This window comes from Oncorhynchus tshawytscha, linkage group LG24 (genome assembly GCF_018296145.1).
Source record: "Oncorhynchus tshawytscha isolate Ot180627B linkage group LG24, Otsh_v2.0, whole genome shotgun sequence".
Taxonomy (NCBI): domain Eukaryota; kingdom Metazoa; phylum Chordata; class Actinopteri; order Salmoniformes; family Salmonidae; genus Oncorhynchus; species Oncorhynchus tshawytscha.
Window position 1 is genome coordinate 8986904 of NC_056452.1, and position 19208 is coordinate 9006111.

Genomic DNA, 19208 nt, shown 5'->3' on the forward strand with positions numbered 1-19208 from the left:
TGACATATCTTTTTTGACACGCAAAGACCCAAAACGGCGTTGAGAATGAAACAGAACAAATAAACAATGAAACAGCACAGCAAGTAAGTGAAAGAAATAGGTTTTGATTATGTTTTAGTGGTTATGGGACATATGTAGATGCCAACAAAATAACTTGTTGGTCTGTGTTTGTGTGTGTGTGTGTGTGTGTAACCTTTATTTAACTAGGCTAGTCAGTTAAGAACAAATTCTTATTTATTTACAATGATGGCCAAACCCGCGCCGCCCTATGGGTACTCCCAATCACGGCCGGATGTGATACAGCCTGGATTTGAACCAGGGACTGTGGTGATGCCTCATGCAGTGCCTTAGACCGCTGTGTCCGTGTGTGTGTTAACTATTTAACACTACTAGAATGCTTAAGGCCCCTAACATTTTAAATATCGGTTATCGGTATCTGTTTTTTTGGCAAGGAAAATATTGGGTATCGGACAAAAATGTAATATCGGTACATCACTATTAGCCACTTACTTTCAGCTCCAGACACAACAAAGTAACTAAACATAAGATACGTTGGTATTAGGCTGGTAAAGAGTTGCAGTATTCCAAACCTCAGGACCCCCACCTCTAAGCACCCTGTGGTGCTGTAGCCCCAAAACATGATCAAATATAAATGCTACTTTGCCCCTTAGGGCCACCTTGGTGTTTAAATGGAAAACTTTCATTGGCAGTTAACAGAAATGCATACAGCTTAAGCTTTACATGATTAGTGATGATTAACAGCTTACACATCTGCATAGTGATTTCCAGAACATCACCTCCCTATTTTAGCCCTACAATGCCACCCAGAGAGGTGTTGCCAATTGCATCAGCCTCACATTGCCAGCAGCACCCTCATGCAATATAGATCACCCTGATTACCCCCCTCCCTCTATCACCTACTCTACTTACTGAGGGTGATCTTCGCAGAAGTGCACCTTCTGATAGTGGCTGGTGACATCTCTGGAGTAAGAATAATCGTGAGACACTCTCTGCTGTTCTTACAGTGTCTTTAGCAAGCTATTACTGTATGCAGTATACGTACTAACTATGGCTTCTAGTCAGGCAGCTGGCCAGACTACTGGAATAGCATTAGCCACGAGTCTGGTGATCCAACATGGGACCGTAGCATGTATAAAGCAGGAGAATGCCTGCAACTGCGTTCCCTGGACCAAAGAAGCACCTTGGGTTTGCTTGAGGAGCCCCATAGCTCAGCTCACCTCCAACATGGCCCACTCCGGTCACCTCAAAGGTTCCCCAAAAAAGGAGAGTGCCATGTGAGATTTGGCGGTCTAAGACAGTTTGGCTCCATGGGTATTTTAGCCAGGCTGTGCACCAATAGGAAGACTAGAGGACGGAATGGAGCCGTCACCGGACTCCCCCTTCCAACAGCGTATAAGTAGCAGCCTGTAATAGGAGAGGCACATGTGCTATTTGTTAAGTATGGGTAGAGTCTGGAAGGCTTCATATAAAGACCTCACTACATTTCTGTTGTCATAAACTAGCAGGACCATACATACTCCTCTAACTACAGGTCTTTACATTGATGGGTGCAAGTGTCTTTCCTGGTGTGATAGTGTTAATAGTTGTAATGGTTAGTTTGGATAGTGTTGCATTAGGCATGCAGTATTGTCACAACTCTCTGCAATCAGCCCTCATACTTTATGCTTAAATGACCAATGACCAGGCTACTGAACATATCGAAGTCTGGCAGCCTGGGCCCTAGCCTGGGTTGTGTTCAATAGGGAAAAACATTTTGAAACTAAGTGAAATGGGGATGTACTATTTGATCTTGTCCAATAAGACCTTTTAAATAATTTTCCGTTGCATAACATTTTTAAATGTTTTGCTACAATGTGCCCTACTGAACACGACATAGGTCACTGAGTTTATAGTCAAGCAGGGTTCTATGGTTTGTTTTGTATTACCAATTTCCCACACTTTGCTGAAAGATTTCACCCTGAGCCATAGAGATACACTAGTTATGGTTCTGTCTTCACCTTAGAGCTTTATATCCAGCTGCGGGCGATTCCCTGATCCACCTCTACGCAGACGACACCATTCTATATACTTTCGGCCCGTCATTGGACACTGTGCTATCTAACCTCCAAACAAGCTTCAATGCCATACAACACTCCTTCCGTGGCCTCCAACTGCTCTTAAACGCTAGTAAAACCAAATGCATGCTTTTCAACCGATCGCTGCCTGCACCCGCATGCCCGACTAGCATCACCACCCTGGATGGTTCCGACCTTGAATATGTGGACATCTATAAGTACCTAGGTGTCTGGCTAGACTGCAAACTCTCCTTCCAGACTCATATCAAACATCTCCAATCGAAAATCAAATCAAGAGTCGGCTTTCTATTCCGCAACAAAGCCTCCTTCACTCACGCCGCCAAGCTTACCCTAGTAAAACGGACTATCCTACCGATCCTCGACTTCGGCGATGTCATCTACAAAATGGCTTCCAACACTCTACTCAGCAAACTGGATGCAGTCTATCACAGTGCCATCCGTTTTGTCACTAAAGCACCTTATACCACCCACCACTGCGACTTGTATGCTCTAGTCGGCTGGCCCTCGCTACATATTCGTCGCCAGACCCACTGGCTCCAGGTCATCTACAAGTCCATGCTAGGTAAAGCTCCGCCTTATCTCAGTTCGCTGGTCACGATGGCAACACCCATCCGTAGCACGCGCTCCAGCAGGTGTATCTCACTGATCATCCCTAAAGCCAACACCTCATTTGGCCGCCTTTCGTTCCAGTACTCTGCTGCCTGTGACTGGAACGAATTGCAAAAATCGCTGAAGTTGGAGACTTTTATCTCCCTCACCAACTTCAAACATCAGCTATCTGAGCAGCTAACCGATCGCTGCAGCTGTACATAGTCTATTGGTAAATAGCCCACCCATTTTCACCTACCTCATCCCCATACCGTTTTTATTTATTTACTTTTCTGCTCTTTTGCACACCAATATCTCTACCTGTACATGACCATCTGATCATTTATCACTCCAGTGTTAATCTGCAAAATTGTAATTATTCACCTACCTCCTCATGCTTTTTGCACACATTGTATATAGACTCCCCCCTTTGTTTTCTACTGTGTTATTGACTTGTTAATTGTTTATTCCATGTGTAACTCTGTGTTGTCTGCTCACACTGCTATGCTTTATCTTGGCCAGGTCGCAGTTGCAAATGAGAACGTGTTCTCAACTAGCCTACCTGGTTAAATAAAGGTGAAATAAAAAAATAAAAAAAATAAAAAGAGGGAGGTAGAACGGCGGCAGGTGGTTAGTGTTGGGCCAGTAACCAAAAGGTTGCTAGGTCAAATCCCGAGCTGGGATTGTATGTTGTTCTGCCCCTGAACAAGGCAGTTAACCCACTGTTCCTAGGCTGTCATTGTAAATAAGAATTTGTTCTTAACTGACTTGCCTAGTTAAAAAAAAGAAAAGAAAAAGAACTCAGTTGAGATCAACCCAGCAACCAGACTGACTAGCACCTACAGCACTAATGTCATTGGCTGAACCAAGTGTAAACTCAAAAGGTTGAAATCCTTTCTGAAAATAGATTATATCTATAAGAGATATTATATCTTACAACAACCTAAACATGTTCAACAAAATATTTTGTTGTTCCAACAATCCTGGGATGATAGTGGAGTTAAACTGGCCACAAATGACTGGCTAAAAAAATTGCATTTTGACTGACAATTAGTAGGTAGCGTGTCGAGTACAACTGACAATTAACATTCATCAGTTTCAGCTACAGCCCAGCTAAACCCTTTGACTGTGACATGAACAGACTGACATACAGGTTATTGCCACACTGGAAAGGGTCCCACCTCCGTCTTGCGAGCTGAGCACATTGAGGGCAAACATCATGGCGGTGGAGAAGGTGGTGGCCTCCTCCTTGCTGGCGAAGTTGAGACCGTACACCTGCCTGGCATCACGCCACTGGTGGAAGGTGGGTGTGGCCTGATTATACTTCAGCCCCTTTACTATGGAGTAGTTGATCACTACCTGAGAGACAGACAGACAGCCAAGTACTCATCAATCATTCATTATTTGCCAAATACTATTGTCAGCTTAGATCAGTGTACAAGATGGAGTTCCATCAATAGTGCCATAGAAATTACTGGTACATTTCAAAAACATTGTTTGCATTTTTATTTTTATCACAGTGCTGAATTTGAAAGAGATTGTCTTGCATAAGAGATGGACTCTATTATTATTCTTAAGCCAGTGTGTGTGATGAATAGGCTTGCAGTGAAACATGTCTTCCCCCATATCTACGTCACTTATGTAGGTCCATAGAAATGACTAGAACAGACAAATTCACCTTAGTGTGTGTCTGTGTGTGTGTGTGTGTGTGTGTGTGTGTGTGTGTGTGTACCTGCTGGTCCTGTAGTTTGACCCCAACCACGCGGAAGGTGTTGTTGGCCGTGTTGTGGTAGATGTTGATGCGGCTGAAGCCCTGCTGTCCTGGCTTGATTGGCACCCACTTCTTACTGGCGTCATCGTACACCATGACCGAGGCGCGGGCTTGGCAGATACTCTGTTCACTGTGAAGGAGGAAGACACAAGGGTTAGAGGTCAACAACAAAGACATAGGGTAATGTAAAAAAAAAAATCCTCAATTTCACCTGTTCTGGCAATGTTTATTTTTAGGTTGCAGGAAGGTTCTGAGAACGTTTTACTCTGGTTCCTTGAAAGTTTCCCTGGGAGGTTTTATTAACGCTATGGGAACAGAAATTATGGGTTATTTGGAGGTTTTTGTATAACTTCCTTAAATCTTTCACTGAATGTTTCAATAATAATAATAATAATTGCCCCAGTCTCCTAACTGCTAGTTTCCGGCCCCGGCCTGCTAACTGCTAGCTTACCTGCCCGGTCTGTAACTGCTAGCCCATGCTAACTGCTAGCTTGCCCCGGTCTACTTGCTGCTAGCTTGTTCAGCCCCGGCCTACTAACTGTTAGCTTGTTAGCATCGGCCTGCTAACTGTCTGAATCGCTGTGTCCCCAGCCAGCCCAACCACTCACTGGACCCATATATTAACTTGGCTACGCATGCCTCTCTCTAATATCAATATGCCTTGTCCATTACTATCCTGGTTAGTGATTACTGTCTTATTTCACTGTAGAGCCTCTAGCCCTGCTCAATATGCCTTAACCAACCATGTTGTTCCACCTCCTACATGACATCACCTGGTTTAAACATTTCTAGAGACTATATCTCTCTCTTCATTACTCAATGCCTAGGTTTACCTACAATGTACTCACATCCTACCTTACCTTTGTCTGTACACTATGCCTTGAATCTATGCTATTGTGCCCAGAAACCTGCTCCTTTTACTCTCTGTTCTGAATGTGCTAGACGGCCAGTTCGTATAGCATTTAGCCGTACCCTTATCCTACTTCTCCTCTGTTCCTCTGGTGATGTGGAGGTTAATCCAGGTCCTGCAGTGCCTAGCTCCACTCCCACCCCACAGGTGCTCTCATTTGTTGACTTCTGTAAACGTAAAAGCCTTGGTTTCATGCATGTTAACATTAGAAGCCTACTCCCTAAGTTTGTTTTACTCACTGCTTTAGCACACTCTGCCAACCCAGATGTCTTAGCCGTGTCTGAATCCTGGTTTAGGAAAACCATCAAAAACCTTGACATTTCCATTCCTAACTATAACGTTTTCCGCCAAGATAGAACTGCCAAAGGGGGCGGTTTTGCAATCTACTGCAGAGATAGTAATACAGAACTCTGCAGGCTATCTTAGTCTGTACCCAAACAATTTGAGCTTCTACTTCTAAAAATTCACCTTTCCAGAAACAAGTCTCTCACTGTTGCTGCTTGCTATAGAGCTCCCTCTGCCCCCAGAACCATATGTGAATTGATTGCCCCCCATCTATCTTCTGAGCTCGTGCTACTAGGTGACCTAAACTGGAACATGCCGGCCATCCTACAAACTAAGCTTGATGTCCTCAATCTCACCCAAATTATGAACCAATGAACCTGCCAGGTTCAACCCCAAATCAGTAAACACGGGCACCCTCATAGATGTCATCCTAACTAACTCACCTTCCAAATACACCTCTGGTGTTTTCAATCAAGATCTCAGCGATCACTGCCTCATTGCCTGCATCCGTAATGGGTCTGCAACCAAACGACCACCCCTCATCACTGTCAAACGCTCCCTGAAACATTTCTGCAAGCAGGCCTTTCTAATCGACCTGGCCGGGGTATCCTGGAATGACATTGACCTCATCGCTTCAGTAGATGATGCCTGGCTATTCTTTAAAAGTGCCTTCCTCACCATCTTAAATAAGAATGCCCCTCTCAAAAAATTTAGAACTAGGAATAGATATAGTCCTTGGTTCACTCCAGACCTGTCTGCCCTTGACCAGCACAAAAACATCCTGTGGCATTCTGCATTAGCATCGAATAGCCCCCGTGATATGCAACTTTTCAGGGAAGTTAGGAACAAATATACACTGGCAGTTAGAAAAGCTAAGGCAAGCTTTTTCAAACAGAAATTTGCATCCTGTAGTACTAACTCAAAAAAGTTCTAGGACACTGTAAAGTCCATGGAGAATAAGAGCACCCCATCCCAGCTGCGCACTGCTCTGAGGCTAAGGAACACAGTCACCACTGATAAATCCACTATAATTGAGAATTTCAAGAAGCATTTCTCTACGGCTGGACATGCTTTCCACCTGGTTACCCCTACCCTGGTCAACTGCCCAGCACCCTCCACAGCAACCCGCCAAAGCCCCCACCATTTCTCCTTTACCCAAATCCAGATAGCTGATGTTCTGAAAGGAGCTGCAAAATCTGGACCCCTTCAAATCAGCCGGGCTAGACAATCTGGACCCTCTCTTTCTAAAAATATCTGCCGAAATTGTTGCAACCCTTATTACTAGCCTGTTCAACCTCTCTTTCATATCGTCAGAGATTCCCAAAGATTGGAAAGCTGCCGCGGTCATCCCCCTCTTCAAAGGGGGTGACACTCTAGACCCAAACTGCTGCAGACCTATATCTATCCTACCCTGTCTTTATAAGGTCTTCGAAAGCCAAGTTAACAAACAGATTACTGACTATTTCGAATACCACCATACCTTCTCTGCTATGCAATCTGGTTTCAGAGCTGGTCATGGGTGCACCTCAGCCACGCTCAAGGTTCTAAACGACATCATAACCGCCATCGATAAGAGACATTACTGTGCAGCCGTATTCATCGACCTGGCCAAGGCTTTCGACTCTGTCAATCACAACATTCTTATTGGCAGACTCGACAGCCTTGGTTTCTCAAATGATTGCCTCGCCTGGTTTACCAACTACTTCTCTGATAGAGTTCAGTGTGTCAAATCGGAGGGACTGTTGTCCGGTCCTCTGACAGTCTCTATGGATGTGCCACAGAGTTCAATTCTCGGGCCAACTCTCTTTTATGTATACATCAATGATGTTGCTCTTGCTGCTGGTGATTCTCTGATCCACCTCTACGCAGACGACACCATTCTGTATACTTCTGGCCCCTCCTTGGACACTGTGTTAACTAACCTCCAGACGAGCTTCAATGCCATACAACTCTCCTTCCATGGCCTCCAACTGCTCTTAAACGCAAATAAAATGAAATGCATGCTATTCAATCGATCACTGCCCGCACCTGCCCGCCCGTCTAGCATCACTACTCTGGACGGCTCTGACTTAGAATACGTGGACAACTACAAATACCTGGGTGCCTGGTTAGACTGTAAATTCTCCTTCCAGACTCACATTAAGCATCTCCAATCCAAAATTAAATCTAGACTCGGCTTCCTATATCGCAACAAAGCATCCTTCACTCATGCTGCCAAACATACCCTCGTAAAACTGACCATCCTACGGATCCTCGACTTCGGTGATGTCATCTATAAAATAGCCTCCAACACTCTACTCAATAAACTGGATGCAGTCTATCACAGTGCCATCCGTTTTGTCACCAAAGCCCCATACACTAACCACCATTGCGACCTGTACGCTTTCGTTGGTTGTCCTTCGCTTCATACTCGTCGCCAAATCCACTGGCTACAGGTTATCTACAAGTCTCTGCTAGGTAAAGCCCCGCCTTATCTCAGCTTACTGGTCACCATAGCAGCACCCACTCGTAGCACGCGCTCCAGCAGATATATCTCACTGGTCACCCCCAAAGCCAATTCCTCCTTTGGTCGTCTTTCCTTCCAGTTCTCTGCTGCCCATGACTGGAACGAATTGCTATGCTTTATCTTGGCCAGGTCGCAGTTGCAAATGAGAACTTGTTCTCAACTAGCCTACCTGGTTAAATAAAGGTGAAATAAAATAAAAAATAAATAAAAATAATACTTTTAATAACACTGCTAGCTTATTTTGGGTTAACTTTTTTGAACAACAAGCATAGATAGAACACATGTAAATTCCTTTCCTTCGGCATTAATCATGCAAACATATTTATTTTTTATTGTGACACGGCATCAGTGAGATTCAAACCTGTAATCTTATCTTCTCTGTCTATGGAATCAGTCCACTGGGCCACCGGGATGGAACTACCATGCCATGTTTTTTACGCATACAAAACTGTTCATTTAAATTGCTGAGAACGGAATTTATGTTTTCATGGAATGTTTCTTTTTTTGTTTCAACCCCTTTTTCACCCCAATTTCGTGATATCCAATTACAATCTGTCTCATGGCTACAACCCCCCAACCGCCACGGGAGAGGCGAAGGTCGAATCATGCTTCCTCCGAAACATGACCCTTCTAACCTGCCTACTTAACCTGGAAGCCAGCTGCACCAATGTGTCGGAGGAAACACTGTTCCATTGACGACAACAAGTCAGTCTGCAGGCACCCAGCCCACCATAAGGAGTCTCTAGAGCGCGATGAGCCAAGTAAAGCCCCCCGGGCCAAACCCTCCCCTAACCCGGACGACGCTGGGCCAATGTGCGCCCCCCTATGGGACTTAAGTCACAGCCAGTTGTGACACAACCTGGAATCGAACCCGTGTCTGTAGTGATGCCTCAAGCATTGGTATGTAGTGCCTTAGACTGCTGCACCACTCGGGAGGCCTATGGAAAGTTCTCTTAGCGTTCTCGGAACAATTTAAGAACATGACCTTAAGTAGAACCATGAGGAAATGTGCAGGAAATGTTTTGCTGGTGTACTGAAATTCCCACAGGAGAAGTTTTTCTTAACGTTCTCTGAACTATTTGAGAACATTCCCAATGTCAAACCAGTTAGAAAATTTTCCTAGAACATTACCAAAATTGAAATGAAATGTAACCATGTTTGAACTGCTCTGACACGTTCAGTGTCAGAGCAATGAAATACCAGAAATAACATGTTTTTTGGGGGTCAAGTTTCTTAAATGTGCTGAGAATGTTCCAAAGCCAAGCAACTATCCCAGAAAGTTGTGGGAAGGTTGTATCAAAATAACCATAGGACAACCATGCTCTCACCAAGCTCTAAGAAATGCTTGCAGTGCCAGGGTTGTGGGTTCGATTCCAAAGGGGGACCAATACGAAAAAGTATGCACTCACTACTGTACGTCGCTCTGGATAAGAGTGTTTGCTAAATTACTAAAATGTAATGGTTCTTGGAACATGCGCTAGTTGCTATATGTCAGAATGTTTGGAGACATGGGTGGAAAGGTGTGTGTTGCTGATCTATGATAATAACACAGTGAGTGAAAACCAGTGTCTAATTAACTATCTGATCACCAGATGGGAGGAATGTATCTGTTTAAAAGTAAATGAGAGACCAGGAGCTCAAACCAGAGGAATGGTGAATTTGCATCCACAAATAACCATGGTTTTAGTCCAGGCAGAGACTGACTTGATTCCAAACTCTCCATCCCTTTCGACAACAATAATTAAACAATTGACTTATGTGGTGAACAAGAACATTTCAAAGCACTAATGATAACGCCTTGGAGGTGGTGTTGGAGTCCTGGAAAAAACATGTATCTCCATGCATCACTTTCAATTACTTCTTTCAATCTATGTAAATAAAAATCTACATTGAGATGTTGATACAAACCAGAGAGAACTAAATACACATTTTCAAAGTCTTTTCAACCCAAAATATGTATTGTCAACATCTTTTGCTCATAGGGAAAATGTTTCCAGTACACCAACAGCCTGGACAGCAGGGCTTTACAAAGTCTTCCCTGGGGCACCCAGGGTGCACGTTTTGGTTTGTGCCCTAGCACTATACAGTTGATTCAAATAATCCAATCTTGCTAATAAGTTTGTGACTCAGCCGTGCACCCGGCGGGTGATTTAAGAGTATGAATAACAATATGGTGTGATATTCCTGACAGCATGACAGGGTATTGATGTTTCACACATGGAGCTCTAAAAGGCGAGATTTGCTTATGCCCTCAGGGGACTGTGAAGTGACAAAAAGTTTTAAAATGTTCATCTTGATTACCAAAGGGACAGCGAAGCTCTGCTATTTGAGCTAACTGCTTTAAATAATTATCTTACTTCAGGCGACCCAACATTCTTAGTCTTTATTGTACAGACTGGCAAATTAGCACAGCATTCACAGCTGTCATTTCAAGACACCAATACTTAAAGGATATATTTTGCAAAGTGGGTGCCTCAACATAGAAAGCCTTTTCAATATCCAAAATAAGTATTTAAAATATCGCAGCTAAACCAAGATTCCACCACAGACAGACAATGGGTCATCTAGACTCTAAGGCCCCTAGGACATCACTAGCATTCAAATGCCAGCATGTGGCCTTCCTCTGTGATCTCCTTCCTCCCTAGGAGGTGGAGGGCATGGAGACTGACACTTCAGCCATGCCTCAGCACAGCGAATGGGTGAGGCAGTATGAGTGCAGGATTCAGAACCTCTTGCACCAACATCTACTACCTTTTTCACACTATTGTGCCATCCCAAACCGAACAGCCAGATTGTTTATTTTCACACTGTCCTTTCCAGTACAGTTCCAGCAACCATGGCAGATGTGTAATCAGGCCAGCGCAGGACACTACAACAATATTAGGGGGTCAGGCTCTGAAAGAATGCCGTAGGACAGGGACCGACAGCTGTCCCTCCTTGAATACTAACCTACTGTAAGCCTGGCACGGACACATTCTCACTACACTTCAGTATCAACCATCAGACAGTCATCACACAATCAGTCACCATCACTATCCGTGCAAGTGCTTTTCAAATTAAATTGACGCGCAGTGTGGTAATCAATTACAGATAATCTAAAAATCCAATCATTGCACAGTAAGTCCTTGAGGAGACATTGAGCATGCAGTCGGATATAGCAAGTTTGGTTTACCCTTTATGTGACATCTCAGCCAGTTAGCGCAACAGGCAACAGTGCTGTGCTTCATTTGAGCTTTTGAGTGAGGTTTAGTTTGACACAGTAGGTGAAATAATATCTCAGCAACGGAAGCAAAGGCTAACAGCTAATAACTGAAGGCTAACAGCAATAAATGGAGGAGAAGGTTTGAGAGCATCTTCATTTACCACATTCAAAATAGGGAAGCCTTGGGCTCAATTGAGTCATTAACTAAATCAATAAAAGCCATTCAAATAAATCCAAAATAAAGCCTTACAGAAAACAAGCTTATGCCTCTCTGGTATCCTGGCAACCACAGGTAGACCCCAACATGTTTTAGACTCAACTGTGGGCATAGTTCACCAGTCATCTTACTCAGTCAAGTAGGACTTAGCAATGGAGGATATCCCGAGTCTACACAAGACGGATTTCCTTACTCAAAGCTTTCAAAGACATTACTGGGACTTAGAGCATAAAGATATGTTCTATCTGGTTCTAAATTGAGTAGGGCTCAATCTAATCACATAACAGGTGCTTCTACACAGTACAGAGACCACCCATGTCCCTGAGGATATACTCAGTTCTTTAGTGTCTGACAGATCCCCTTACAAAAACAAGCCCTATTTCTGGAGTCATTTGGAGTCGAGGGTTTATATGCCTTCTCTGTGAAGCATTGGTTTCAGTACCCCACCAGGCTAAGTCAGAAATAAAGCATAGCGCCGTCAATTTGTCTGACTGACATTGCTCAATCATCGCATGTGATGCAACTTAAAGCTTAACGACTGTAGGCTCCTCGAATGTCGCTGAGGCCGAGCTCCCTGCCATCCAGGATCTCTTACCAGGCGGTGTCAGAGGAAGGCCCCAACAATTGTCAGACTCCAGCCACCCAAGTCATAGACTGTTCTCTCTGCTACCGCATGACCAGCGGTACCGGATCGTCCTAGTCTGGGACCAAAAAGCTCCTGAACAGCTTCTACCCACAAGCCATAAGACTGCTGAACAGGTAATCAAATACCTACCCAGACTTTTTTTTGCACTGACTCTATGCACACACACACTGCTGCTACATTGACACTCCAACACACACACACACACACATATTGATGCCACACACACACACATACATATACACTTTCACACACGCTGCTGCTACTCTGTTTATTATCTATCCTGATTGTCTAGTGACTTTTACCCCTACCTACATGTAGATATTACCTCAATCACCTCGACTACCTCGTAACCCCAGCACATTAAATCGGTACCGGTACCCCTTGTATAGCCTCATTATTGTTATTGCATTTCAAAAATATATATTTTTGGGGTGCAAATGTTCACAATTTTTCATACTTTTGACATTTTTTATTTGATGTAGGCTTGTCACTCTCAATTCAGATTCCTGTCTTCTACCAGACTTCCACCACTACAGAAGATAGTGCTATTGTATCCACATTAGAGCTATGAATATAATTTGGGTTATGACCACTCTTAATGAGGATACTTGCTGTACAACAACCACATGTGTCACGCCCTGATCTGTTTCACCTGTACTTGTGCCCGTTTCCACCTCCTCCAGGTGTCGCCCATCTTCCCCCACTTATCCTCTGGGTATTTATACCTGTTTTCTGTCTGTCTGTGCCAGTTCGTCTTGTTTTTCAAGCTTACCAATGCTTGTTCCTGTCAGCTCCTGTCTTTCGCCAGCCTCGCTTTTTCTCGTCCTCTTGGTTTTTGACCCTTGCCTGTCCTGACCCTGTACCCGCCCGCCAGACCACTCTGCCTGACCCTGAGCCTGCCTGCCGTCCTGTACCTTTGCTCCTACTCTGGATTATTGACCCCTGCCTGCCTTGACCTGTCGTTTGTCTGCCCCTGTTACAATAAACATTGTTACTTCACACAATCTGCACTTGGGTCTTACCTTGCTTCCTGATAACATGCTTTAAAAGAGACACAGATCTCTTATTAATAGTCATCTGACACTAGTGGCTGTCTCCAAAGCCATTTTTAAAGAACTCAAATACTTTGCAGTCGCTGGGGACGTAAAAATAACTTAGAGAAAAGGGCAGCCTGACAAATACAACTAAGCTAAAGGGAGCTACAGCACTGCAAGTTAGGGTGACAGAGTGGGCAATGTCTACATGACACAATGGGAATGGTCAAATCATACAGACTGCAAACTCCTGCACTGCCCCTGACGAACTATGAGCATCACACTTTAGCACGATGGTAACAGTATTTGCACTGGAACTAATACAAAGGCCTAGTCATACAACTGCAGCACATTTTTAACACATTCTATATTGGGTTAGCCTCCACTGACTGGTTTGTGGTTAGAGAATGCTAATATTAGCACTTGGTGGTAGTGGGTGTGTATACAAACATCAACATCTTCCTGATCCAAGACCGATTCTCGTAGGTCGCATACCGCACTGCACCTACAAATCATAAACAGTATACAATGAGCTCAATTTTTTGTTGTTGTTTTGGCTCTGTACTCCAGCACTTTGGATTTGAAATGATACAATGGCTATGAGGTTAAGGTGCAGACTGTCAGCTGAGGGTAGTTTCTTCCATATCGGGTGAACCGTTTAGAATTTACAGCACTTTTTGTATATAGTTCTCCCATTCTAGGGGACCAAAAGTATTGGGACAAATTCACTTGTGTATTAAAGAAGTAAAAAGTTAAGTATTTGGTCCCACATTCATGGCACACACTGACGACATCAAGCTTGTGTGTTGGATGCATTTGCTGTTTGTTTTGGTTTTGTTTCAGATTATTTTGTGCCCAATAGAAATGAATAAAAAATAATGTATTGTGTCATTTTGGAGTCACTTTTATTGTAAATAGAAAATAGAATATGTTTCTGAACACTTCATTAATGTGGATGCTACCATGATTACGGATAATCCTGAATGAATCGTGAATAATGATGAGTGAGAAAGTTACTGACGCACAAATATCATGGTTGCATCCACATTAATGTAGAAGTTAAGTGAGGACGTAAGTGGCGACTGTGGCTCTCCTTGTCAATCACTATGGGCTTAAACCCTGTCAGTTTTCTTTAGGTGAAGTAGAGGCGGACCAAAATGCAGCGTGGTTGTTATTCATTGTACTTTGATAAAGAAACTGTACACGAATAAACTAACAAAACAACAAACGTGCAAAAACCTAAAACAGTCCTATCTGGTGCAAAACACAGAGACAGGAACAATCACCCACAAACACACAGTGAAACCCAGGCTACCTAAATATGGTTCCCAATCAGAGACAATGACTAACACCTGCCTCTGATTGAGAACCATATCAGGCCAGACATAGAAATAGACAAACAAGACATCCAACATAGAATGCCCACTCAGATCACACCCTGACCAACCAAAACATACAAACATACAAAGCAAACTATGGTCAGGGTGTGACACTTATACTCAAGACCTTTAAAAAATGGATAAGCACTTCTCATGCCCAAGTCATGAATACTAGTCAAAATATTGATAAAAAAACACAAATTAACAGAATTATCAGGGGAACTGTAACGGCTTTCCTCTTCCTCTTCTGAGGAGTAGCAAGGATCGGACCAATGCGCAGCGTGGTAAGTGTTCATCCTTTTAATAAACTGAACTGAAATACAAAGTAACAAAAGAGATCAAACGAAACATCTCCATCAGGTGCACCACACACTAAACAGAAAATAATCACCCACAACCTAAAAGTGAAACCAGGCTACCTAAGTATGGTTCTCAATCAGGGACAACGATTGACAGCTGCCTCTGATTGAGAACCATACCAGGCCATAAAACACAGAAATCCCAAATTATAGAAAAAGGAACATAGACTGCCCACCCCAACTCACGCCCTGACCATACTAAAACAAAGACAAAACAAAGGAACTAAGGTCAGAACGTGACAGGAACAAAACAGACAATAATATGGGGTCTTTGTTTCTAAACATCCCTAAATAATTAAATGACCATTGACAGGCTATGTGTGTGTAATATCTATTGGAGACTTTTGTGTGACTTATTTCGTTTTAAGGAACATCCATTCAATATAACACTCAAAACAATATAGCCAGTCAATAACAATGTAGTTAAATACAATTAAAATCACCCCTGTACCTGTGTAAGTGTATAGGCCTATCCCACTGAGCAAAATCAGTTGAAAATATGTACTTTTAACCAGTTTTGCAGTTGAAATGACATCTTTACAACCAGCTTTGCTTACTGGGATTGGACAGGAGTGCTCAGACACATCACTATTATAATACGGTATTTGCGTTTTCTTTGGGGATACCTTGAAATACCTATTACACAGAGGTAGTACAACATCCATTATGATGGCTTATAAGGATCTTGAGGCAGAAGTTGTGATAAGGCTAGCCTCCAGACATGTTCTAGCTAGAAGAGTGGGAGTGAGATGCTGGATGGAGGCTTCTGCTACATTGAGTGCTTAACCATGTCAAATAAGCCTCATGGGTGAACTGGATAAAGGAGGCCACCATGTTTCTAGCCTTTTGAATTAAGCAAGCTCTGCCCCTACACACACACACACACACACACACACACACACACAAAGCAAGCCTCTGCTGTACATACGCACACGCACATACACAGGGTCTTTCATGTAACATGGATGTTGGGTTTCGGTGTAATGTACTGTATGTACCCCATCCGTTACCTGGGTACTTTCTGGTAGTACAGTTCTGGGATGTATTCACTAGGAACCAAACGGAAGTAAACGGCAGATACAGGGATGTACTAACCTGAACTTGTCCAATAAGAAACGCTATTTTTTGTTGCAAAATGTTTTTAGTTGGACACCGTTTTTACTGCGGTGTGCACACTCCTGGTTTACCGGCTTTTTCCAGGGATACTCAAATTGGGGATGGGTTAAATTAATAGTAAGCAGCGTTTTTTCTAAAAGCAGGATGCCGGTTTGGCACAGAAGTTGTTGGCCTAATTTCCCCATCATGACAAATAAATAACATTTTGCCTGGGACATATTCAGGGTTTCCATGGGAACCCTGGAGGCAGAGCGGGCATCAAGCGGTGAGAGAACAACAACCCTAGGTGATGAACAGCCAGCCAGGGGGCAAACCCTTTGTTGACAGGTAGGGTATTTGTTTAATGCTGCTGGTTCAGTGGAACGTACCCGAACAGACCCAAATAATAGAACACAACATCACTCTCTCTGTCTGCTGCATCATGTGATTGATTTGTAAGGCCTTTCTCGCTCAATCCGTTTACGGGGTAACAATGATATGCCTGCTATTCTGCTAATTGTAGTTCACATTTCAGTCACATCAAGTGCAAAGCCAAAAATAAAGTATGAGACCTGTAATGAAAAATGTGTAAGGCAGATTAAGAAATTCCACAGCTGCCTCCAAATGTAATGCTGATGATAAAAAAATGAAGATCCAGGGACAATGACTTCATTATTAGACTTCAAGGATTAATTAGAGACTATCGAGCCTAAGGGACAAATAACATACAAAGAATAAAAGCAGAGATCGTGCACCTGCAGTGGCACCAAAATCTAAACTGGAGATCTCCCAGCAACCCCTGCTCTATACTTCAGAGCCAGAGTCTACGCTGTCAAAATAAGTGTCTCTCAATACAGGTCCCACACATGCATGCTGTGGAGTACAGCACTGTCTCTTGTCTTACACAGACAGGTACTCATCCTCAGGTGTAGTAGAGAGACCAGTGAGAATGAAACCAGAGCTGCCAGTCCCATCAGCAGTAGAGGGGGACTCCCATTAGAACAGCAGACTTAATTAAAGTTTCCTCTCCCATTCAGTCTGTATTCTGTACCCTCCCTGACTCCTTGCTCCACACACGACGATGAAGAAAAACAGCAGCATGCACATTTTGGTGAATGAGTTAAAAAAGGAGAAGTGGAGTTCCTTCCCTGTTATTAAAAAGAGGGCAGCAGGGAGGGGATAGAGTGGATTATACACTAGTGTTTTTCCCAGAGTGCAGTGCAGTATAATCATTTTTGGGCAGCTCCACCACACACACACGCACCAGCTGACAGAGAGCAACTCAGTGGCGGGATTACAGGCGACTTCCGAGTGGATTATACACTAGTGTTTTTCCCAGAGTGCAGTGCAGTATAATTATTTTTGGGCAGCTCCAACACACACACACGCACCAGCTGACAGAGAGCAACTCAGTGGCGGGATTACAGGCGACTTCCGAGGAGATCGTTACCTCACTCCTGTTTTAAGGCTAAATTAACTAGGGTTTATCTCTCATTTAGGCACCAGGCTGTAATCTCAGCACAGAGAAAGTCCCACTGGAAGGGAGGGCAACTTCCCAGAAGGCCTGGGTGGTATTCATTAGGCACCAAACGGTAGAAAATGGACAGAAACAGGGAGGGACTACATGATTTTGTCCAAAAATAAACACTTGTTTTCCATAACAAAATGTTTTGTTACAGTGTAACCTATTGAACTCCACTCTGTTGGAAGACCTGGTGGCAAGTGTGGTTATATAAGGGACAGAACAGACTGCCAAGACCATTTTCGGACAATGGTAAACTTCTTTGAGACTTTTTCAAATATTGCACAATAATGCCATAAAGTATGAGGATTTACATAGCTGTAAACTGAGCATTGAAATAAAAGATACATAAAAAAGAAACCTTTGTGCTCATTAATGCACTGCATTTTTTTCAGCAAACAGTACAGAATACTCTGTCACCAAACTCCAACTTCAATCCCTAGGAATCACTTTGATGGACACCACATGATAGACAAGCTCAATGTTTTACCCTGCCCCCACCACTCTTACATATGAAAGTATAGCACGTTGAATGGATGAGAAATAAGCCATATATAGGAGAGAGGGATGTGGTCCTTAATGGTCTTTTCCTCCTGCTCCATTAATGTGCTTATCTTCTTAGCTAAATGTCCCTGCTTGTGAAAAAACGACACACACACACACACACACACACACACAGTTCTAAGCCTCCTCCACCACAACCCACCAGCCAATGTACCACCCAAATTGCAGTGTCTAAAGCCAATGATGTTCAATAACAATCAGATACTGTGATATCATGTTTTGTCAACTATAACTCCCACTCAAATGATACAGAAACAGCTAAAGCTGACTTGGACCACTTTGTATGTAGGTCAATGGCTGGCACATTTGTGTTTGGCATGAGTGACACTGACTTCAGCTGAAGTGAAACAGAGTCACCATATTGCTGGAATGATTTTCAGAAACAAATGATGAAGGTATACATGCATGCTATTCAGAAAGAACTTTAAATTAACATTGTAATGGTAGATAGTTTGTGCAAATTGTGTGTGCCTCTGTCCTAAATGAAGAACTATCGAATGGTGTCCAAACTAGAGGTCGACCGATTATGATTTTTAAATGCCGATAACAATACCGATTATTGCAGGACCAAAAAAAAAAGATACCGATTAAATCGGCAGATCTTTTAAATGTATTTGTAATAATGACAATTACAACAATACTGAATAAACACTTATTTCAACTTAATATAATACATCAATAAAATCAATTTTGCCTCTAATAAATAATGAAACATGTTCAATTTGGTTTAAATAATGCAAAAACAAAGTGTTGTAGAAGAAACTAAAAGTGCAATACAGTATGTGCCATGTAAGAAAGCTAACGTTTAAGTTCCTTGAAAGCTGGTGGTTCCTTTTAACATTTAACATCATTCAATATTCCCAGGTAATAAGTTTTAGGTTGTAGTTATTATAGGAATTATAGGACTATTTCTCACTATAAGATTTGTATTTCATATACCTTTGACTATTGGATGTTCTTATTAGAGGTTGACAGATTCATCGAAATGGCCAATTAATTAGGGCCATTTCAAGTTTTCATAACGATCAGAAATC

The 19208-nt window shown here is 42.9% G+C and overlaps 1 protein-coding gene across 3 annotated transcripts in view; it reads right to left on the reverse strand.

Moving 5' to 3' along the window:
• Positions 1–19208, reverse strand: part of evla (Enah/Vasp-like a) — a 72148-nt gene that overhangs the window by 37898 nt on the left and 15042 nt on the right. For 2 of the 3 annotated variants that reach the window (XM_024429650.2, XM_024429649.2), the window contains exons 2-3: positions 4417–4585; positions 3866–4043 (exon numbers count right to left, since the gene is read on the reverse strand). In XM_024429650.2, the coding sequence (XP_024285418.1) occupies positions 3866–4043; positions 4417–4585 (347 nt within the window). Of the gene's footprint in view, positions 1–930; positions 1233–3865; positions 4044–4416; positions 4586–19208 lie in introns of those variants that run through there. The other variant, XM_024429651.1, reaches the window with a different exon arrangement.